Consider the following 21,372-nt stretch of genomic DNA (forward strand, 5'->3'; position numbering starts at 1 on the left):
TGGTGCCTCCTTGAGCCTGATGGGGGTGGTGTGGCCTCAGTGGGGGTTGGGTCAAGGCTGAGCTCTGGCCTTCACCTGGTGGTGCTGCAGGCTGGCCCTGGGAATTGTAGGCGTTGGGCCAAGGGTGCAGCCCACATCCCACTAAGGTGACCCCTCCCCGAAGTGGAGTGACCAGAAGGGTGGGATTGTGTTGTGGAAGGCCCAATGTCAAGGGTCCTGTCCTGGCAATTTGCTGCCCAGGCTGCTTCTGAGACATGGGGTCATCTACAGGGTAGCATGTTTTTCAGCCGAAGGAAAGGAGAGGGCATCATGTGTCCCCTGATTGGCCGAGTGTGGCCTGGCTCTGTGTTTGGGTGGTGTGTGGTGCATGAATGGGGACCCACCAGAGAAGGCACATGGCCCTAGGGACCCAGGATGCGATTTCCTGTGTGAGCTTGTAGAGGTCACCTAGGGGCAGGCTATGTGACTGCCAGGTCCGCAGTGGTACATGGCATCTAGGCCAGCCTCCTTGGTTTGCTGTGAGCTGGTTGGTGGCCCTGACTGGTGCCCAGTGGTCCTGGTGCGGCCCTGGGATGGTGTGGGGGCGCTGGTGTCGGCAGGGGAGGTGCTCTCCAGGCCTGCCATAGTGTGTGGCCCACCATAGGTGCAGCCCGGGGGTTCTTGCCTGAGCGTAGTGACGCACCTGCCCTGTCCTTCCAGGGTTCGGTGATGGGAGGGTCAAGGGTCCCCCGCATTCATGATGAGTCAGTGTTCCCTATGGATCCCATCACATGGGTCCATGGAGGGCGAGGATGGGTGAGCCGGCACCCCCTGCACACTTCCCTGCATGGAGAGGTGAGGCCCTGTTTGGACCCATGTCTTCCACCTGTGTCCTCAGATGGTGAGCCCCGAGGAAGAATTGCTTTGGGCCTCCTGGCCCCGGGCCAGTGTCCGTCAGCCAGGCGCCCAGCCCCCAGTGCGCTGAAGCTCAGGCCCTCCTGGTGCCCTGGTCTCCTGCACTGAGCTGTGGTGAGCCCATCTGTTTTCCTGTAATGCCTGTGTGGGGAGGGGTTGCCCTGGGTTGGGTCGATGATGAGAACCTTATATTGTCTGAAGAGAGGTGATGACTTAAAAATCATGCTCAATAGGATTACTCTGAGGCCCAGCCTAGGTGAGAATTTTGGAGGAGGATGCTGGGAATTACCTGGCAGGACCACTGTATTTTGGGCTAGAGACCTGGAGGCTCTGAGGGCATCTGGAGGGTGCCCAACCCTGTCTCTGCGCTCCTCCGTGAGGCAGCCCAGGCTCAGTATGTGGGCTTGGTGTCAGCGCTCCTGTTACCCAAGGGTGGGGCACTTTGGCATCTCCTCCCTGAGCCCCCATTCTCCCCTGTGTCTTTCAGTGAGCTCTTCTGCCCAGCAGACCCCCTGGCATTGACCAGCATCGGTGAGTGAATCTTGGTGGCATCATGGGTGATGAGTCAGACTGCATTGGGTCACCAAGTATCAGTCTTCAGGCAGGAAGGTACCCTCAGGGAGTCGACCTGAATTTCCACTATGGAGAGATGGGTTCATCCTCCAGGAGGGTGGCTTCCTGGGGAATCAGACCCAAGACAATGCCTTCCCTGAAGCCTTGCAGGGATGATGGTGGTCCAGTCTGGAAAGGGTTTCTTCAGTCTCATGCAAGGCAGTTCCCAGCTGACACTCGGTGCATGAGTCTGTCATCGAAGACTGCCCAGGACAAACAAGCATGACAACAGGGGCTCTGGGGTGGCACAGGGATCACGCGCAGGCTGTCCTTCCCCAGAGAGGTGTGGGTGATTGGGCCCATGGGGTCAGGCTGTGGAGATTCAAGAATTGCACCCCATTCATGGCCCTGAATGCGAATGACCCTGTTGAGCAATGGGCCACCCCAGTAGCTCCTCCTTGAGCCTGGTGGGTGACAGCTTGACTTCAACTGGTTGGGTCAATGCTGAGCTTCGTGGTGCTGCAGGCCGGCCCTGGGACTCATGGGCTTTGGGTCAAGGGTGCAGCCCGCCTGCTGCTGGGGGTCACCCCTTCTTCGAGGTAAGTGGCAGGAAGGGTCATGTCCCAAGGTTGGAAGTCCCCCTCATGAGGGATCTGTTCCAGGAATTTGTTGCCCAGGCTGCTCCTGAGCCATGCGGTTGCCTCCAGGGTGGTGGGGTCTTGGGCTCAAGGAAAGGAGAGGGCACCATGTGGCTCCTGATTCGCCAAGTGTGGCCCAGCTCTGTGTTTGACAGGGGTCTGGGGTGTGGATGAGGGCCTGCCAGAGAAAGCACGTGGCCCTGGGCCCCAGGCTGTGATTTCTGATGTGTGTTTAGAGAGGGAGCCTGGGCGGGTGTCCTCCCCATACAGGGGCAGGCTGTGGGACTGCCAGGTTGGCAGCAGTGCCTGGCATCCGGGCCAGCCTCCTTGGTTGGCCGTGAGCTGGTTGGTGACTTTGGACCTTGCCCAGGGGTTCTGTTGTGGTCCAGAGTCATGCAGTGGAGCCAGCATGGGCAGTGGAGGTGCTGCAGGGGCCTGCTGTATGGCACAGCCAGAGCATCTTGCCCAAACCCAGTGACTAGCTTACCCTGTCCTTTGAGGGTTTGGTGGCGGAGAGGGCCAAGGGTTCCCTGGGTCCATGACTGTCATTATTTCATGTAGATCCCATCACATAGGTCCATGGAGGGAGAGCATGTGTGAGCCAGCACCCCCTCCTTGCTTTCCCTCACAAAGGCGTGAAGCCCTGTTTGAACATCTGTCCCCTGTCCTGCCAGATGGTGACCCCAGAGGAAGACTTGCATTGTGTCCACTGGCCCTAGGCCAGTGGCGATCAGACAGTTGCCCAGCCCCTGGTGAGCTGAAGCTCAGGCCCTACTGGCGCCCTGGTCTCCTGCATTGAGCTTGGTGAGCACATCTCGGTCCTGCTGGATACGTGTGTGGGTAGGGGGTGCCTTGGGTTGGGTCGATGACGAGAACCTTATATTGTCTGAAGAGACGTGATGACTTAAAAATCATGCTCAATAGGATTACACTGAGGCCCAGCCTAGGTGAGAATTTTGGAAGAAATTGCTGGGAATTACGAGTTTCCTGTGAAGTCCGCTGTATTTTGAGCTAGAGACCTGGAGGCTCTGAGGGCATCTGGAGGGTGCCCAACCCTGTCTCTGCGCTCCTCCGTGAGGCAGCCCAGGCTCACTAGGTGGGCTTCGTGTCGGCGCTCCTATTACCCAAGGGTGGGGCACTTTGGCATCTCCTCCCTGAGCCCCCATTCTCCCCTGTGTCTTTCAGTGAGCTCTTCTGCCCAGAAGACTCCCTGACATTGACCAGTATAGGTGAGTGGATCCTGCTGGGGTCATGGGTCGTGAGCCAGGCTGCATGGGGTTGCTGAGCATCAGCCTTTGGCTGCAAGGGTTTCCTCAGGAGCTGACCCAAATGCCCACCTGGGATGGGTTCTCCAGGAGGGCAGCTTCCTTAGGAATCGGACCCAAGGAGGATACCTTCCGTGAAGCCCTGCAGGGGTTGTGGTGGTCCAGGCAGTAAAGGGTTTCCTCAGCCCCATGCAGGGCAGCACCCAGCTGAGACTCGGTGCTCAAGTCAGGCCTCTAGGATGGCCAGGCCACATGAGGGGGACCACAAGGGCACTGGGGTGCCAAGGGGGTCTTACAGGGGCTCTCCCACCTTGGAGAGGTATGTGTGACTCAGCCCATGAGGTCAGGCTTTGGATTTTCAAGGATCTCTCCAAACCCATGGCCCTGAATGGGACCGACCCTATTAAGCTATGGGCCATCCCAGTGATGCCTCTTTGAGCCAAGTGGGGGGTGGCACTGTTTCCATGAGGTTGGGTCAAGACTAGCTCTGGTGACCCCATGATGGTGCTGCAGTCTGGCCCTGAGACTCGTGGGCTTTGGGCCAAGGGTATAGCCCATGTCCCACCGGGGGCCACACCTTACTTGTGGGCAAGTGGCGGGAAGGGTGTCCTCCTGAGGTGAGAAGGCCTGCTGTGGAAGGACCTGTTTAGGCTGCTTCCGAGCTATGGGGTCACCTACAGGGTGGCAGGGTCAAGGAAAGGAGAAGACACCATGTGTCCCCCGATTGGCTGAGTGTGGCCCCACTCTGTGTGTGGGAGGTGTTGTGTGAGGCATGGATGGGGACATATCAGAGAACACATAAGGCCCTGGGTCCGCAGGCTGCGATTTCTGGTGTGGTGTGGAGCAGGGCCTGAGTGCTCGCCCTCCACACACAAGGGCAGGCTGTGCGACTGCCAGATCGGCAGCAGTATGTGGCATCCAGGCCAGCCTCCTTGGTTGGCCATGAGATGGTAGGTGGCCCCGGCCTGCACCCAGGGGGCCGGTAGAGCCCTGGGGTCATGTGAGGCAAGTGGAGCGGGAAGTGGAGGTGCTCAAGGTGCCTGCAGTAGGGCATAGCCATGGTGTCTTGCCTGAGCCAGTGACCTACCTGCCCTGTTCTTCCAGGGTTCAGTGGTAGAGAGGGCCAAGGTTCCCCCGTGTCCATATGGATCCATGTTTCACATGGATCCCATCACATGGGTCCATGGTGGGAGAGCAATCGTGAGCTGGCATCCCCCAGCCCCTTCCTGCATGGAGGCATGAGGTTCCATTTGGACACATGTCCACCTCCTGTCCCCTAGATGGTGAGACTGGAAGAAAACTTTCATTGGGCCCAGTGTCCCAGGGTGAGTGATCATCAGTCAGGTGCCCAGCCCTTGGTGTGGTGAAGCTCAGGCTCTTCCTGGTGCCCTGATCTCTTGCACAGAGCTGTGGTGAGCACATCTGGGTCCCGATGGATGCATGTGCAGGGATGGCGGGGGGTGCCCTGAGTTGGGTCAATGATGAGAACCTTATATTGTCCTGAAGAGAGATGATGACTTAAAAATCATGCTCAATAGGATTACGCTGAGGCCCAGCTTAGGTGAGAATTCTGGAAGAGGACGCTGGGATCCCGAGGTCCCCTGGCAGGGCCACTGTATTTTGGGCTGGAGTCCTTGAGGCCCTGAAGGACACCTTCGGGGTGCCCAACCCTGTCTCTGCGCTCCTCTGTGTGGCAGCCCAGGCTCCTTGTGCAGGCTTGGTGTCGGCACTCTAGTTCGCTGGGGGCGGGGCAAATTGGCGGCTCCTCCCTGAGCATCCGTTCTCCTCTGTGTCTTTCAGTGAGCTCTTCTACCCAGGCAGGCCCCTGGCTTTCAGCAGCATAGGTGAGTGGATCTTGCTGGGGTCACGGGCCAAGAGCCAGGCCACGGGGGGGTCGCTGAGGGTCACTCTTCAGGCCACGAGGGTTTCCTTAGGGAGCTGACCTGAATCCCCACCAGAGATGGATGGTTTCTCCAGGAGGGTGGCTTCCTTGGTAATTGACCCCAAGAAGGACGCCTTCTCTGAAACCCTGCAGGAGTAACAGAGGTCCAGGCAGCAGAGAGTTCCTTCAACCCAATGCAGTGCAGCAACTTGCTGCCTTGATGCTCCCCATCCCTGGAGAAAGATGGGCATATGGCCCATGGAGTTGAGTTGCAGAGATTTAAGGATCGCACAGGACTTATTGCCCTAAATGGGACCGACCCTGTTGAGCAATGTGCCATCCCATGGTACCTCTTTGGGCACTTGGTGCATGGGTCAGGCCTGGAGCACTGCCCAGGCCACATGAGGGGTCTACTGGGTCTCCAGGGGCCACGGGTGTTACGCAGGAGCTCTCCGTCCCCAAGGCTTGCAGGGGGGTAGAGTGTGGGTGATCGAGCTTATGGAGTCAGGCCGTGAAGATTCAACGATCGGGCCCAACCCATGGCCCTGATGGGACCGACCCTGTTGAGCAATGGGCTATCCCACTGGTGCCTCCTTGAGCCTGATGGGGGTGGTGCAGCCTCATTGGGTTTGGGTCAAGGCTGAGCTCTGGCCATCACCTGGTGTTTGGCCCTGGGAATCGTGGGCTTTGGGCCAAGGGTGCAGCCTGTGTCCCACTGGAGGTCACCCCTACCAGAAGTGGAGTGGATGGAATGGTGGCATCCTGTGGTGGAAGACCCACTGTTAAGGGTCCTGTCCTGGCAATTTGATGCCCAGGCTACTTCTGAGCCATGGAGTCACCTCCAGGGTGGCAGGGTCTTGAGCCAAAGGAAAGGAGAGCACATCATGTGGCCTCTGATTGGCCAAGCATGGCCCAGCTCTGTGTTTGGGAGGTGTGCGGTGCATGAATGGGGACCCACCAGAGAAGGCATGTGTCCCTGTGGCCCCAGGATGTGATTTCTGGTGTGTGCTTATAGAGGGTGCCTGGATGGGTTCATTTAATGCCCAGGGGCAGGCCATGTGACTGCCAGGTCTGCAGTGGTATGTGGCATCCAGGCCAGCCTCCTTGATTTGCTGTGAACTGGTTGGTGCCTGTGGCCCTGCCCAGTGGTCCTGATGCAGCCCAGATTCGAGCAGGGGATTTGGCGTGGGCAGTGGAGGTGCTCCAGGGTCCTGCACTAGGGTGCAGTCTGGGCGTTTTGCTCAAACCCCGTGACCCGCCTGCCCTGTCCTTCCAGGGTTCAGTGGCCAAGGGTTCCTCACATGCATGACCGTCACTGTTTTACATGGATCTCATCTCATGAGTCCATGGAGGGACAGCATGTGTGAGTCAGCACCCACTGCCCACTTTCCTGCATGGAGGCATGAGGCCTTGTTTGGACACCTGTCCCCCACCCCTCCAGATGGTGACCCCAGAGGAAGACTTGCGTTGGGCCTGCTGGCTCTGGGCACAGCCCCTGGTGAGCTGAAGCTCAGGCCCTTCCTGGCACCCTGGTCTGCTGCACTGAGCTGCGGTGAGCCCATCTGGGTCCCACTGGATGCATGGGTGGTGGGGCGGGGGGGGCGGTGATGCCCTGGGCTGGGTTGATGATGAGAACCTTATATTGACCTGAAGAGAGGTGATGACTTAAAAATCATGCTCAATAGGATTACACTGAGGCCCAGCCTAGGTGAGAATTTTGGAAGAAGATGCTGGGATCCGGAATTCCCTGGAATGGCCAATGTATTTTGGGCTGGAGACCTTGAGGCCCTGAACAGCATCTCGTGGGGGCCCAACCCCTTCTCTGTGCTCCTCTGTGAGGCAGCCCAGGCTCCCTGTGTGGGCTTGGTGTTAGTGCTCCGGTTCTGTGAACCCCCATTTTCCCCTCGTGTCTTTCAGTGAGTTCTTCCAACCAGGTGCAACCCCCTGGCATTGACCAGCATAGGTGAGTGGTCCTGCTGGGGTCATGGGTCATCAGTCAGGCAGTGTGGGGTCACCGAGGGTCAGCCTTTGAGACAGGAGGGTTTCCACAGGCAGCCGACCTGAATCCACACCATGGAGGGGTGAGCTGGTCCTCCAAGAGGGCTGTTCTTTTGGGAATCGGACCCAAGGAGGATACCTTTCCTGCAGCCCTGCAGGGTTGATGGTGGTCCAGGCAGGAAAGGGTTCCTTCAGTCTCATGCAGGGCAGCTCCCAGCTGAGTCTCAGTGCACTGGTCTGGCCTTGAGGACTGACCAGGCCACGTGAGGGGGGCCACAGGGGCTTTGGGATGCCATGGGGTCACAAAGGAGCTCCCCTTCCCTGGAGAAAGATGGGCATAGAGCCCATGGAGTTGAGCTGCAGATATTTAAGGATCACACAGGATTTATTGCCCTGAATGGGACCGACCCTGTTGAGCAATGTGCCATCCTATGGTACCTCTTTCGGCCTGGATGGGGTGGTGCTGTTTCCCTAGGTTTGGGTCAAGGCTGAGCTCTGGCCAGTGCCTAGTGGTTCTACAGTCCAGCCACGGACTCGTTAGCTTTAGGCCAAGGGATCAGCCCACGTCCTGCTGGGGATCTCCCCTTCCTTGTGGCTGGAAGTCACCCCTTCCCCATTGGCAAGTGTCAGGAAGGGTGGCCTCCTGAGGTGGAAGGGCTGCTGTTGAGGGTCTTGTCCCTGAAATATGCCACCCATGCTGCTTCTGAGCCATAGGGTTACCTCCAGGGTAGCGGGTCTTGGGCCCAAGGAAAGGAGAAGTCACCATGTATCCCCCGATTAACCAAGTGTGGCCCTGCTCTGTGTTTAGGTGTGTGGGGCATGGATGGGGACCCACCAGAGAAAGCATGTGGCCCTGGGACCCCAGGTTGTGATTTCCAGTTCATGCTGGGTAGGGCACCTGGTTGGGTGCCCACAATGCACAGGGGCAGGGTATGTGACTGCCAGCTTTGCAGCAGCATCTGGCATCCAGGCCAGCCTCCTTGGTTGGCCGTGAACTGGTTGGTGGCCCTGGCCTCTGCCCAGTAGCTCTGTCATGATCTTGGGGTCATGCGGGGGAGCCGGCATGGGCAGTGGAGGTGCTCATGGGACCTGCAGTAGGACACAGCCAGGTCTTCTTGCCTGAGCCTAGTGACCCACCTGCCCTGTCCTTCCAGGGTTCAGTGGTTGAGGGAGTACAGGGTGCCTTGTGTCTGTGACGAGCCAGTGTTCTGCATGGATCCCATCACATGGATCCATGGACGGCGAGCATCCCTGAGCTGCCACACCCCATCTTCTGTCTCCATGGAGGGTTGAGGTTGTGTTTGGATGCCTGTCCTACTCCTGTTTCCCCAGGTATTGAGCCTGGAGGAAGACTTGAATTGGTCCCAATGGCCCCAGGGCAGCATCCATCAGCTAGGTGCCCAGCCCCTGGTGCACTGAAGATTGGGCACTTCCTAGCACCCTGATATGCTGCACTGAGCTGTGGTGAGCACATCCGGGTCCTGCTGGATGCATACGCTGGGAAGGGGGTGCTCTGAGTTGGGTCGATGATGAGAACCTTGTATTGTCCTGAAGAGAGGTGATGACCTAAAAATCATGCTCAATAGGATTACGCTGAGGCCCAGTCTAGGTGAGAGTTTTGGAAGAGGATGCTGGGATCCTGAGGTCCCCTGGTAGGGCCATTGTATTTTGGGCTGGAGACCTGGAAGCCCTGAAGGGCATCTGGGAGTCCCAACCCTGTCTCTGTGCTCCTCCATGAGGCAGCCCTGGCTCCCCATGTAGGCTTGGTGATGGCCCTCCTGTTCCCTGGGGGCGGGGCACATGGGCGGCTCCTCCCTGACCCCCATTCTCTCCTGTGTCTTTCAGTGAGCTCTTCACCCCAGGCGGGCCCCGTGGCATTGACCTGCATAGGTGAGTGGATCCTGCTGGGGTTGTGGGCCATGCACCAGGCTGCATGGGGTCACCAAGTATTAGCCTTCAGGACAGGAGGGTTTCCTCAGGGAGTGGACCTTAATCCCCACCTGTGGAGAGATGGGTTTGTCCTCTAGGAGGCAGTTCCTGGGGAATCAGGCCCAAGACGATGCCTTCCCTGAAGCCCTGCAGGGGTGACGGTGGTCCAGTCTGGAAAGGGTTCTTTCAGTCTCATGCAGGGCAGCTCCCAGCTGACACTTGGTGTAAGAGACTGTCCTCGAGGACTGCCCAGAACAAATTAGTGGGACAACAGAGGCTCCCGGGTGCCACAGGGATCACTCAGGGGCTCTCTGTCCCTGGAAATGGGTGGGCAATCAGGCCCATGGGGTGGGGCTGCGGAGATTCAAGGATCGTGCCCCGCTTATGGCCCTGAATGCAAATGATCCTGTTGAGCAATGGGTCACACCAGTAGCTCCTTCTTGAGCCTGGTTGGTGGTGGCTCGGCTTTAACTGGTTGGGTCAAGGCTGAGCCATGACTGGTGCTTCGTGGTGCTGCAGGCCAGCCTTGGGACTCATGGACTTTGGGTCAAGGGTGCAGCCCGCCTGCTGCTGGGGGTCACCCCTTCTTCGAGGTCAGTGGCGGGAAGGGTCATGTCCTGAGTTTGGAAGGCCCCCTCATGAGGGACCTGTCCTTGGAATTTGTTGCCCAGGCTTCTTCTGAGCCATGCGGTCACTTCCAGGGTGGCGGGGTCTTGGGCCCAAGGAAAGGAGAGGGCACTATGTGGCTCCTGATTAGCTCAGTGTGGCCCAGCTCTGTGTTTGACAGGGGTCTGTGGTGTGGATGAGGACCCACCAGACAAAGCACGTGGCCCTGGGCCCAGGCTGTGATTTTTGGTGCGTGCTTGGATAAGGATCCTGGGCAGGCATTCTCCCCATACAGGGGCAGGCTGTGGGACTGCCAGGTCGTCAGCAGTGCCTGGCATCCAGGCCAGCCTCCTTGGTTGGCTGTGAGCTGGTTGGTGGCCTTGGACCCTGCCCAGGGGTTCTGTTGTGGTCCAGAGTCATGCAGTGGAGCCAGTGTGAGCAGTGGAGGTGCTCCAGGGGCCTGCTGTATGGCACAGCCAGGGCATATTACCCAAGCCCTCCTGGTGCCCTGGTCTCCTGCACTGAGTTGTGGTGAGCCCATCCGCATTCCCGTGATGCCTATGCGAGGAGGGGGTTGCCCTGGGTTGGGTTGATGATGAGAAACTTATATTGTCTGAAGAGAGGTGATGACTTAAAAATCATGCTCAATAGGATTATGCTGAGGCCCAGCCTAGGTGAGAATTTTGGAAGAGGATGCTGGGAATTATGAGTTCCCCGGCAGAACCACTGTATTTTAGGCTAGAGAACTGGAGGCTCTGAGGGCATCTAGAGGGCACCCAACCCTGTCTCTGCGCTCCTCCTTGAGGCAGCCCAGGCTCACTATATGGGCTTGGTGTAGGCACTCCTGTTACCCGGGGGCGGGGCACTTTGGCAGCTCCTTCCTGAGCCCCCATTATTCCATGTGTCCTTCTGTGAGCTCTGCCCAGCAGACCCCCTGGCATTGACCAGCATAGGTAAGTGGATCCTGCTGGGGTCATGGCCCATGAGCCAGGCTGTGTGGGATCGCCAAGCATCAGTCTTCGGCTGCAAGAGTTTTCTCAGGAACTGTCCTGAATCCCCACTTGGAATACGTTCTCCAGGAGGGCGGCTTCCTTGGGAATCAGACCCAAGGAGGATGCCTTCCCTGAAGCCCTGCAGGGGTTGCGGTGGTCCAGACAGTAAAGGGTTTCCTCAGCCCCATGCAGGGCAGTGTCCTGCTAAAGACTCAGTGCTCAGGTCAGGCCTCTAGGATGGCCAGGCCACATGCAAGTGGTCACAAGGGCTCTGGGGTGCCAAGGGGGTCTTGCGGTGGCTCTCTGACCTTGGAGAGGTGTGTGTGATTCAGCCCATGGGGTCGGGCCTCAGATTTGCAAGGATCTCTCCAAACCCATGGCCCTGAATGGGACTGACCCTATTAAGCTATGGGCCATCCCAGTGGCACCTCTTTGAGCCAAGTGTGGGGTGGTGCTGTTTCCCTGAGGGTGTGTCAAGACTAGCTCTGACTGGCATCTGAGGGTGCTGCAGTCTGGCCCTGGGATTGGTGGGCTTTGGGCCGAGGGTACAGTCCATGTCCCACTAGGGGATCACACTTCCTTGTGGACAGTGACAGGAAGGCTGTCCTCCTGAGGTGAGGAGACCTGCTGTGGAAGGACCTATCCCAGAAATTTGCGGTCCAGGCTGCTTCTGAGCCATGGTGTCACCTCTAGCGGGGCAGGGTCTTGGGCCCAAGGAAAGGAGAAGACACCATGTGTCCGCCGATTGGCTGAGTGTGGCCCCACTTTGTGTGGGAGGTGTTGTGTGGGCATGGATGGGGACCCACCAGAGAACACATGAGGCCCTGGGACCCCAGGCTGTGATTTCCCGTATGGTGTGGAGTGGGGCCTGGGTGCTCGCCCTCCACACACAGGGGCAGGCTGTGCGAATGCCAGATTGGCAGCAGTTCATGGCATCCGGGTCAGCCTCCTTCGTTGGCTGTGAGAAGGTAGGTGGCCCTGGCCCACACCCAAGGGACCTGGAATTGTGAGAGGCAGGGGGCATGGGCAGTGGAGGTGCTCAAGGTGCCTGCAGTAGGGCATAGCCAGGGCATCTTGCCTGAGCCCAGTGACCCACCTGCCCTGTTCTTCCAGGGTTCAGTGGTGGGGAGGGCCAAGGTTCCCCTGTGTCCATGACACGTCAGTGTTTCACATGGATCCTATCACACGGGTCCATGGTGGGAGAGCAATCGTGAGCTGGCATCCCCCAGCCCCTTCCTGCATGGATGCGTAAGGTTCCATTTGGACACATGTCCACCTCCTGTCCCCCAGATGGTGAGACCGGAGGAAAACTTTCATTGGGCCCGCTGTCCCGGGGCGAGTGGTCATCAGTCAGGTGCCCAGCCCTTGGTGCGCTGAAGCTCAGGCTCTTCCTGTTGCCCTGGTCTCCTGCACTGAGCTGTGGTGAGCACATCCGGGTCCCGCTGGATGCATGTGTGTGGAGGGGGGTGCCCTGAGTTGGGTCAGTGATGAGAACTTTTTACTGTCCTGAAGAGAGGTGATGACTTAAAAATCATGCTCAATAGGATTACGCTGAGGCCCAGCCTAGGTGAGAATTTTGGAAGAGGACACTGGGATCCCGAGGTCCCCTGGCAGGGCCACTGTATTTTAGGCTGGAGTCCTCGAGGCCCTGAAGGGCACTTTGGGGTTACCCAACCCTGTCTCTGTGCTCCTCTGTGTGGCAGCCCAGACTCCTCATGCAGGCTTGGTGTTGGCACTGTGGCTCCCAGGGGCTGCGGCAGGTTGGTGGCTCCTCCCTGAGCTCCTGTTCTCCCCTGTGTCTTTCCGTGAGCTCTTCTGCCCAGGCGGGCCCCTGGCCTTGAGCAGCATAAGTGAGTGGATCCTGCTGGGGTCATGGCGCATGAGCCAGGCCACGGAGGGGTGCTGAGGGTCACCCTTCAGGCCACGAGAGTTTCTTCAGTGAGCCGAACCTAAATCCCCACAAGGGACAGATAGTTTCTCCAGGAGGGCAGCTTCCTTGGAAATCAATCCCAAGAAGGATGCCTTCCCTGAAGCCCTGCAGGGGTAATGGAGGTCTAGGCAGGAGAGGGTTCCTTCAACCCAACACAGTGCAGATCCTAGCTGAGACTTGGTGCACAGGTCAGGCCTGGAGCACTGCCCAGGCCACATGAGGGGGTCTGCTGGGTCTCCGGGGGCCATGAGTCTTATATGTGAGCTCTTCTTTCCCGAGGCTTGCAGAGGGGTTGGGTGTGGGTGATCAGGCTTACGGAGTCAGGCCGTGAATATTCAAAGGTTGGGCCACACCCGTGGCCCTGAATGGGGCAGACCCTGTTGAGCAATGGCCATCCCAGTGGTGCTTCCTCGAACCTGTTGGGGGTGGTGCCACTTCAGTGGGGTTGGGTCAAGGTTGAGCTCTGGCCGGCAGCTGGTGGTTGGTCCTGGGCATCGTGGACTTTGGGCCAAGGGTGCAGCCTGCGTCCTGCTGGAGGTCACTCCTCCCCAAAGTGGAGTGGCTGGAAGGGTGGCATCCTGTGGTGGAAGGCCCACTGTCAAGGGACCTGTGCTGGCAATTTACTGCCCAGGCTGCTTCTGAGACATGGGGTCACCTCCAGGGTGGCAGGGTCTTGAGCCAAAGGAAAGGAGAAGATATCATGTGTCCCCTGATTGGCCGAGCATGGCCTGGCTCTGTGTTTGGGAGGTGCATGATGCATAAATGGGGACCCACCAGAGAATGCACATGGCCCTGGGGCCCCAAGGCGCAATTTCTGGTGTAGGCTTGTAGAGGGCACCTGGACAGGTGCATTCCACACCCAGGGGCAGGCTATGTGCTTGCCAGTTCTGCAGCTTCACATGACGTCCAGGCCAGCCTCCTTGGTTTGCCATGAGCTGGTTGGTGGCCCTAGCCCAGCCCAGTGCTCCCAGTGTGGCCCAGAGTCATGTGGGGGAGTTTGCGTGGGCAGTGGAGGTGCCCAGGGTTATTCAGTAGGGTGCAGCCTGGATGTCTTGCTGGAATCCCATGACCCACCTACCCTTTCCTTCCAGGGTTGAGTGGCAGGGAGGGCCAAGAGTTCCTTGCGTGCATAACCATCACTGTTTTACATGAGTTCCATGTATTGAGTCCATGGAGGGAGAGCATCTGTGAGCCAGCACACCCTGCGCACTTTCTTGCATGGAGGCATGAGGCCGTGTTTGGACACCTGTCCCCCACCCCTCCAGATGGTGACCCAGGAAGAAGAATTGCATTGGGCCCGCTTGGACCCGGGCCAGTGTCCCTCAGCCAAGTGCTCAGCCCCTGGTGAGCTGAAGCTCAGGCCCTTCCTGGTGCCCTGGTCTCCTAAACAGAACTGTGGTGAGCCCATCTACGTTCCAGTGGATGCATGCGTGGTTTGTGGGGTGGTGCCCTGGGTTGGGTCAATGATGAGAACCTTATATTGTTCTGAAAAGAGGTGATGACTTAAAAATCATGCTCAATAGGATTACGCTGAGACCCAGCCTGGGTGAGAATTTTGGAAGAGGATGCTGGGATTTTAAGGTCCCTGGCAGGGCCACTGTGTTTTGGACTGGAGACCTCCACTCCCTGAACAGCATCTCGTGGGGGGGCTCTACCCTGTCTCTGCATTTCTACATGAGGCAGCCCAGGCTCCCTTTGTGGGCTTGGTGTTGGCTCTCTGGTTCCCCAGGGTAGGGCACCTTGCTGGGTCCTTCCTGAGCCCCCATTCTCCCCTTATGTATTCTGTCTTTCAGTGAGCTCTTCAGCCCAGGTGGGCCCCCTGACATTGATGCTCATAGGTGAGTGCATTCTGCTGGCATTATGGGCCATGAGTCAGGCCGCGTGGTGTCACTGAGGGTCAGCCCTCGGGAAAGAAGGGTTTCCTCAGGGAGCTGACCTGAATCCCCACCAAGGAGGGATGGTTTCTCCAGGAGTCTGGCTTCCTTGGGAATCAGACCCAAGATGATGCCTTCCCTGAAGCCCTGCAGGGGTGACGGTGGTCCAGGCAGGAAAGGGTCCCCTCAGTCCCATGTAGGGTGGCTCCCAGCTGAGACTTGGTGTTCGGGTTTGGCCTCAAGGATGGCCCAGGCCACATGAGGGGGGTCACAGGAGCTCTGGGGTGCCACAGGAGTCACACGAGAGCTCTCTTTCCCTGGAGAGGGGTGCTTGAATGGACCCATGTGGTCAGGCCACGGAGATTTCAAGGATCGCACCCCAACCATGGCCTTAAATGGGAACGACCCTGTTGAGTAATGGGTCATCTCAATGGTGCCTCTTTGAGCTTGGTGGGGGGCAGCGCTGTTTCCCTGGGTTTTGGTCAAGACTGAGCTCTGGCCAGCACCTGGTGATGCTGCCGGCCGGCCCTTGAATTTGTGGGCTTTGGTCCAAGTCGGCAGCCCACGTCTTACTGGAGGTTACCTTTTGCATGTTCGTGGGTGGCTGGAGGAGTGGATTCTGAGGTGGGAAGACCCGCTGTCGATGGTCCTGTCCCGGGAATTTGCCACCCAGGCCTTTTCTGAGCCATGGGGTCACCTCCAGCGTGGCAGAGTCTTGGGCCTAAGGAAAGAGAGGACGCAGTGTGGCCCAGGTTTGGCCGAAGGTGGCCTGACTCTGTTTTGAGGACCCGTGCGGGACATGGATGGGGACCCGCCAGAGAAAGCATGTGGCCCTGGGACTCCAGGCTTCGATTTCAAGTGTGGCTTGCAAAGGGAGCCTGGGCAGGTGCCCACCATGCCAGGGGCAGGCTTTGCAACTTCCTTGTCTACAGTGGCACATGGCTTCTGGGCCAGCCTCCTAGATTGGCCATGAGCTGGTTGGTAACCCTGGTCCATGCCCCATAGTCCCAGGGTGGCTCTGGGATCGTGCAGGGCAGCAGGCATGGGCAGTGGAGATGCTATTAAGGCCTGCAGTAGGGCATAGTCAGGGCATCTCGCCTGAGCCCAGTGACACACGTAACCTGTTTTTCCAGGGTTCGGTGATGGGGAGGGTCAAGGGTGCCCCATGTCCGTGATAGGCCTGTGTTCCGCATGGATCCCATCACATGGGTATCCCTCACCCCTTCCCTGCATGGAGGCGTGAGGCCCCGTTTGGACATATGTCCTCCTCCTGTCCCCTGAGATGGTGAGCCTGGAGGAAGACTTGTGTTGGGCTCAATGTTCAGGCCAGTGGCCCAAAGCCAGGTGCCTGGCCCCTGGTGTGCTGAAGCTCGGGACCTTCCTAGTGACCTGGTCTCCTGCACTGACCTATGATGTGTACATCTGGGTCCCGCTGGATGCCTGCACAGGAAGTGGGGTGCCCTGGGTTGGGTCGATGATGAGAACCTTATATTGTCCTGAAGAGGGGTGATGACTTAAAAATCATGCTTAATAGGATTACGCTGAAGCCCAGCCTAGGTGAGAATTTTGGAATATGATGGAATCCCGAAGTCCCTGGCAGGGCCCCTGTATTTTGGACTGGAGACCTGGAGGGCCTAAAGGGCATCTGGGGAGCTCAACCCTGTCTCTGCACTCCTCCGTGAGGCAGCCCAGGCTCCCCGTGTGGGCTTGCTGTTGGTGGTCCAGTTCCTTGGGTGGGGCATGAGGGCAGCTCCTCCCTGAGCCCCCCTTCTCCACGTGTGTCTTTCAGTGAGCTCTTCCACTCAGGCAGGGCACCCTGGCATTGAGCGGCATAGGTGAGTGGATCCTACTGGCATCATGGCCATGGGCCAGGTTGTGTGGAGTCACTGAGCATCAGCCTTCAGGACAGGAGGGTTTCCTCAGGGAGCACACTTGAATGCCCACCAGGGATGGAAGGGTTGATTCTCAAGGAAAGTGGCTTCCTGGGAAATTGGACCCAAGGAGGATACCTTCCCTGTCCTTTCAAGGACTGGTGGCTGAGAGAGCACAGTGTGCCCTGCGTCTGTGACAGGCCAGTGTTCCACATGGATCCCATCACCTGGGTCCATGGAGGGCGAGCATCCCTGAGCTGCCACACCCCACCTTCTGCCTCCATGGAGGGGTGAGGTTGTGTTCAGATGCCTGTCCTACTCCTGTTTCCCCAGATGTTGAGCCTTGAGGAAGACTTGCATTGGACCCATTGGCCCCAGGCCAGCGTCTGTCAGCCAGGGGCCCAGCCCCTGATGCACTGAAGTTAGGGCCCTTCCTGGTGCCCTCGTCTCCTGCATTGAGCTGTGGTGAGCACATCCATGTCCCATTAGATGCATACGTGGGCAGGGGGTGCCCTGGGTTGGGTCAATGATGAGAACCTTATATTGTCTGAAGAGAGGTGCTGACTTAAAAATCATGCTCAAAAGGATTATGCTGAGGCCTGGCCTAGGTTCCAGAATTTTGGAAGACGATGCTGGAGTTATGACTTCCCCAGCAGGACTACTGTATTTTGGGCTAGAGACCTGGAGGCTCTGAGGGCATCTGGAGGGTGCCCAACCCTGTCTCTGCGCTCCTTCATGAGGCAGCCCAGGCTCACTATGTGGGCTTGGTGTTGGCGCTCCTGTTACCCGGGGGCGGGGCACTTTGGCGGCTCCTTTCAGAACCCCCAGTCTCCCCTGTGTCTTTCAGTGAGCTCTTCTGCCCAGCAGCCTCCCTGGCAGTGACCAGCATAGGTGAGTGGATCCTGCTGGGGTCATGGCCTATGAGCCAGGCTGTGTGGGGTCAGCAAGCATCAGCCTTCAGCCGCAAGAGTTTCCTCAGGAGCTGACCTGAATGTCTACTTGGGATGGGTTCTCCAGAAGGGTGGCTTCCTTGGAAATCATACCCAAGGAAGATACCTTCCTTGAAGCCCTGCAGGGGTTGTGGTGGTCCAGGCAGTAAAGGGTTTTCTCAGCCTCATGCAGGGCAGTGCCCCACTGAGACTCAGTGCTCAGGTCAGGCCTCTAGGATGGCCAGGCCACATGAGGGGGGCCACAAGGGCTTTGGGGCACCAAGGGGTTCTTGCAGGGGCTCTCCAACCTTGGAGAGGTGTGTGCGATTCAGCCCATGAGGTCAGGCCGCGGATTTTCAAGGATTGCACCAAACTGTGGCCCTGAATGGGACAAACCCTAATAAGCTATGGGCCTTCCCAGTGATGCCTCTTTGAGCCAAGTGTGGGGTGGTGCTGTTTCCTAAGGGTGAGTCGAGACTAGCTCTGGCTGGCACCTGATGGTGGTGCAATCCCACCCTGGGATTGGTGGGCTTTGAGACATGGGTACAGCCCATGTCCTATCGGGGTCACCCCTTCATTGTGGACAAGTGGTGGGAAGCATGTCCTCCTGAGGTGGGAAGGCCTGCTGTGGAAGACCCTGTCTCAGAAACTTGCTGTCTAGGCTGCTTCTGAGCTATGGCATCACCTCCATGGTGGTGGGGTCTCGGGTGAATGGATCCTGCTGGGATCATGGGCCATGAGCCAGGCCGGGGTGGGGTCCCTGAACATCACTCTTCAGGTCATGAGGGTTTCCTAAGGGAGCCGACCTGAATCCCCACCAGGGATGAATGGTTTCTCCAGGAGGGAGGTTTCCTTGGAAGTCAGTCCCAAGAAGGACACCTTCCCTGAAACCTTGCAGGGGTAACAGAGGTCCAGGCAAGAGAGGGTTCTTTCAACCCAACACTGCAGATCCTAGCTGAGACTTGGTGCACAGGTGAGTCCTGGAGGACTGCCCAGTCCACATGAGGGCATCCACAGGGTCTCCACAGCCAGGAGTCTTATACGGGATCCCTCTGTCCCTGAGGCTTGCAGAGGGGTTGGGTGTGGGTGATCTGGCTTACGGAGTCAGGCCGTGAACATTCAAGTGTCGGGAACCACTCATGGCCCTGAATGGGACCGACCCTGTTGAGCAGTGGTGGCACCTTGAGCCTGGTGGGGGTGGCACTGCCTCAGTGGGGTTGGGTCAAGGCTGAGCTCTGGCTGTCACCTTGTGGTTGGCCCTGGGAATCGTGGGCTTTAGGCCAAGGGTGCAGCCTGTGTCCCACTTGAGGTCACCCCTACCTGAAGCGGAGTGCGGCAGGGTGGCATCCTGTGATGGGAGACCCACTGTCAAGGATCCTGTGCTGGCAATTTGCTGCACAGGCTGCTTCTGAGTCATGGGGTCACCTCCAGGGTGACAGGGTCTTTAGCCAAAGGAAAGGAGAGGACATTATGTGGCCCCTGATTGGCCGAATGTGGCCCAGCTCTGTGTTTGGGAGGTATGCAGTGCATGAACAGGGACCCACCAGAGAAGGCATGTGGCCCTGGGGCCCCAGGATGGTATTTCTGGTGTGAGCTTATAAAGGGTGCATGGATGGTTGCATTCCATGCCCAGGGGCAGGTTATGTGACTGCCATGTCTGCAGTGGCACATGGGGTCCAGGCCAGCCTCCTTGGTTTGCCATGAGCTGGTTGGTGGCCCTGGCCCTGCCCAATGGTCCTATTGCAGCCCGGAGTCATGTGGGGGAGCTGGCCTGGGCAGTGGAGGTGCTCCAGGGTCCTACAGTAGGGTGCAGCCTGGGCATCTTGCTGGAATCCCATGACTCACCTGCCCTTTCCTTCCAGGGTTGAGTGGCAGGGAGGGACAAGGGTTCCTCATGTGCATGACCGTCACTGTTTTACATGGATCTCATCTCATGAGTTCATGGTGGGAGAGCATGTGTGAGCCAGCACGCCCTGCCCACTTTGCCCTATGGAGGCTCAAGGCCCTGTTTGGACAACTGTCCCCCACCCCTCCAGATGGTGACCCTGGAAGAAGAATTGCACTGGGCCCACTGGCCCCAGGAAAATGTCCCTCAGCCAGGTGCTCAGCCCCTGGTAAGCTGAAACTCAGGCCCTTCCTGGTGCCCTGGTCTCCTGCACTGAGTTGTGGTGAGCACATCTGGGTCCCAATGGATGCATGCATGTGTTGGGGGGTGGTGGTGTCCTGGGTTGGGTCGATGATGAGAACCTTATATTGTTCTGAAGAGAGGTGATGACTTAAAAATCATGCTCAATAGGATTATGCTGAGGCCCAGCCTAGGTGAGAATTTTGGAAGAGGGTGCTGGGATTTCTAGGTCCCTGTCATGGGCACTGTATTTTGGACTGGAGACCTCCAAGCCCTGAACAGCATCTTCGGGGGGACTCTTCCCTGTCTCCACATTACATATGAGGCAGCCCAGGCTCCCTTTGTGGGCTTGGTGTCTGCACTCTGGTTCCCTGTGGTAGGGCAGCTTGCTGGGTCCTTCCTGAGCCCCCGTTCTCCCCTTGTGTCTTCTGTCTTTCAGTGAGCTCTTCAGCCCAGGTGGGCTCCCTACATTGATGCGCATAGGTGAGTGCATTCTGCTGCCATCATGGGCCATGAGCCAGGCTGTGTAGGGTCACCAAAGGTCACTCTTTAGGCCACGTGGGTTTCCTCAGGGAGCCGACCTGAATCCCCACCAGGTTGAGACAGTTTCTCCAGGAGGCTGGCTTCCTTGGGAATCAGACCCAAGACGATGCCTTCCCTGAAGCCTTACAGGGGTAACAGTCATCCAGGCAGGAAAGGGTCCCCTCAGTCCCATGGAGGGCAGCTCCCAGCTGAGACTCAGTGTGCGAGTCTGGCCTCAAGGATGGCCCAGGCCACATGAGGGGGCCACAAGGGCTCTGGGGTGCCACAGGGGTCACATGAGAGCTCTCTTTCCTTGGAGTGGGGTGCTTGAATGAGCCCATGGGGTCAGGCTGCAGAGATTCAAGGATCACATCCCAACCGTGGCCCTAAATGCGACCAACCATGTTGAGTAATGGGCCATTTCAGTGGGGCCTCTTTGAGCCTGGTGGGAGGCAGGGCTGTTTCCTTGGGTTTGGGTCAAGGCTGAGCTCTGGCCAGTGCCTGGTGATGCTGCAGGCCAGCCCAGGTTCTTGTGGGCTTTGGTCCATTTGGCAGCCATGTCCTGCTGGAGGTCACCCCTTGCCTGTTGGTGAGTGGCTGGAAGAGTGGATCCTGAGGTTGGAAGATCTGCTGTTGATGGTCCTGTCCCAGGAATTTACTACCTAGGCTGCTTCTGAGCAATGGGGTCACCTCTAGGGTGGTGGAGTCTGGGGCTAAGGAAAGAGAGGACATTATGTAGCCCACGGTTGGCCAAGGGTGGCCTCACTCTGTGTTTGGGACATGTGCGGGGCATGGATAGGGACCCGCCAGAGAAAGCACGTGGCCCTGGGACTCCAGGCTTCGATTTCAGGTGTGGCTTGCAAATAGCACCTAGGCAGGTGCCCACCATGCCCTGGGGCAGGCTATGCAACTTCCATCTCCACAGCGGCACATGGCTTCTGGGCCACTCTCCTTGATTGGCCATGAGCTGATTGGTTCCCCTGGCCTGTGCCCTGTGGTCCCAGAGTGGCTCTGGGATCGTGTGGGGCAGCCAGCGTGGGCAGTGGAGATGCTATCAAGGCCTTCAGTAGGGCACAGCCCAGGTTTCTTGCCCAAACTGAGTGACCCACCTACCCTGTTTTTTCAGGGTTTGGTGATGGGGAAGGCCAAGCGTGCCCCACGTCCATGCTAGGTCAGTGTTCCTCATGGACCCCATCACATGGGTATCCCTTACCCCTTCCCCACATGGAAGCATGAGGCTGTGTTTGGACACATACCCTCTTCCTGTCCCTCCAGATGGTGAGCCTGGAGGAGGACTTGCATTGGGCCCAATGGACCCAGGCCAGTGGCCATTAGCCAAGTGCCCACCCTGGTGTGCTGAAGCTT

At 58.2% G+C, this 21,372-nt stretch overlaps 1 protein-coding gene and 11 non-coding genes across 12 annotated transcripts in view; all 12 read left to right on the top strand.

The window, feature by feature from the left end:
• The window catches only part of LOC129482512 (uncharacterized), a 39,168-nt gene extending 17,803 nt beyond the window's left edge, over positions 1 to 21,365 (top strand). The window contains exons 11-26 of the mRNA XM_063640227.1: positions 1,382 to 1,425; positions 2,759 to 2,888; positions 3,270 to 3,313; positions 4,630 to 4,761; positions 5,150 to 5,193; positions 7,149 to 7,194; positions 8,562 to 8,693; positions 9,075 to 9,119; positions 13,952 to 14,084; positions 14,480 to 14,524; positions 16,765 to 16,896; positions 17,279 to 17,322; positions 18,259 to 18,333; positions 19,397 to 19,528; positions 19,925 to 19,968; positions 21,283 to 21,365. Of these exons, the coding sequence (XP_063496297.1) occupies positions 1,382 to 1,425; positions 2,759 to 2,883 (169 nt within the window). The 3' untranslated portion in view covers positions 2,884 to 2,888; positions 3,270 to 3,313; positions 4,630 to 4,761; ... (10 more) ...; positions 19,925 to 19,968; positions 21,283 to 21,365. The remainder of the gene's footprint in view (positions 1 to 1,381; positions 1,426 to 2,758; positions 2,889 to 3,269; positions 3,314 to 4,629; positions 4,762 to 5,149; positions 5,194 to 7,148; positions 7,195 to 8,561; positions 8,694 to 9,074; positions 9,120 to 13,951; positions 14,085 to 14,479; positions 14,525 to 16,764; positions 16,897 to 17,278; positions 17,323 to 18,258; positions 18,334 to 19,396; positions 19,529 to 19,924; positions 19,969 to 21,282) is intronic.
• On the top strand, positions 1,063 to 1,143 carry LOC129483693 (small nucleolar RNA SNORD115). The gene has a single exon (XR_008658198.2). It is a non-coding gene; the product is annotated as a small nucleolar RNA SNORD115 (small nucleolar RNA).
• LOC129483710 (small nucleolar RNA SNORD115) lies at positions 2,944 to 3,024 on the top strand. Its single transcript, XR_008658212.1, has one exon. It is a non-coding gene; the product is annotated as a small nucleolar RNA SNORD115 (small nucleolar RNA).
• On the top strand, positions 4,822 to 4,903 carry LOC129483667 (small nucleolar RNA SNORD115). The gene has a single exon (XR_008658173.1). It is a non-coding gene; the product is annotated as a small nucleolar RNA SNORD115 (small nucleolar RNA).
• Positions 6,851 to 6,932, top strand: LOC129483701 (small nucleolar RNA SNORD115). The gene has a single exon (XR_008658205.1). It is a non-coding gene; the product is annotated as a small nucleolar RNA SNORD115 (small nucleolar RNA).
• Positions 8,750 to 8,831, top strand: LOC129483685 (small nucleolar RNA SNORD115). The gene has a single exon (XR_008658190.1). It is a non-coding gene; the product is annotated as a small nucleolar RNA SNORD115 (small nucleolar RNA).
• Positions 10,351 to 10,431, top strand: LOC129483715 (small nucleolar RNA SNORD115). Its single transcript, XR_008658217.2, has one exon. It is a non-coding gene; the product is annotated as a small nucleolar RNA SNORD115 (small nucleolar RNA).
• On the top strand, positions 12,235 to 12,316 carry LOC129483695 (small nucleolar RNA SNORD115). Its single transcript, XR_008658200.1, has one exon. It is a non-coding gene; the product is annotated as a small nucleolar RNA SNORD115 (small nucleolar RNA).
• LOC129483678 (small nucleolar RNA SNORD115) lies at positions 14,144 to 14,225 on the top strand. The gene has a single exon (XR_008658183.1). It is a non-coding gene; the product is annotated as a small nucleolar RNA SNORD115 (small nucleolar RNA).
• Positions 16,029 to 16,110, top strand: LOC129483705 (small nucleolar RNA SNORD115). The gene has a single exon (XR_008658209.2). It is a non-coding gene; the product is annotated as a small nucleolar RNA SNORD115 (small nucleolar RNA).
• On the top strand, positions 16,952 to 17,032 carry LOC129483714 (small nucleolar RNA SNORD115). Its single transcript, XR_008658216.1, has one exon. It is a non-coding gene; the product is annotated as a small nucleolar RNA SNORD115 (small nucleolar RNA).
• Positions 19,591 to 19,672, top strand: LOC129483682 (small nucleolar RNA SNORD115). The gene has a single exon (XR_008658187.1). It is a non-coding gene; the product is annotated as a small nucleolar RNA SNORD115 (small nucleolar RNA).
• Positions 21,366 to 21,372: the final 7 nt, after the last annotated feature.

The sequence above is a fragment of the Symphalangus syndactylus genome, chromosome 5, assembly GCF_028878055.3.
Source record: "Symphalangus syndactylus isolate Jambi chromosome 5, NHGRI_mSymSyn1-v2.1_pri, whole genome shotgun sequence".
Classification (NCBI taxonomy): domain Eukaryota; kingdom Metazoa; phylum Chordata; class Mammalia; order Primates; family Hylobatidae; genus Symphalangus; species Symphalangus syndactylus.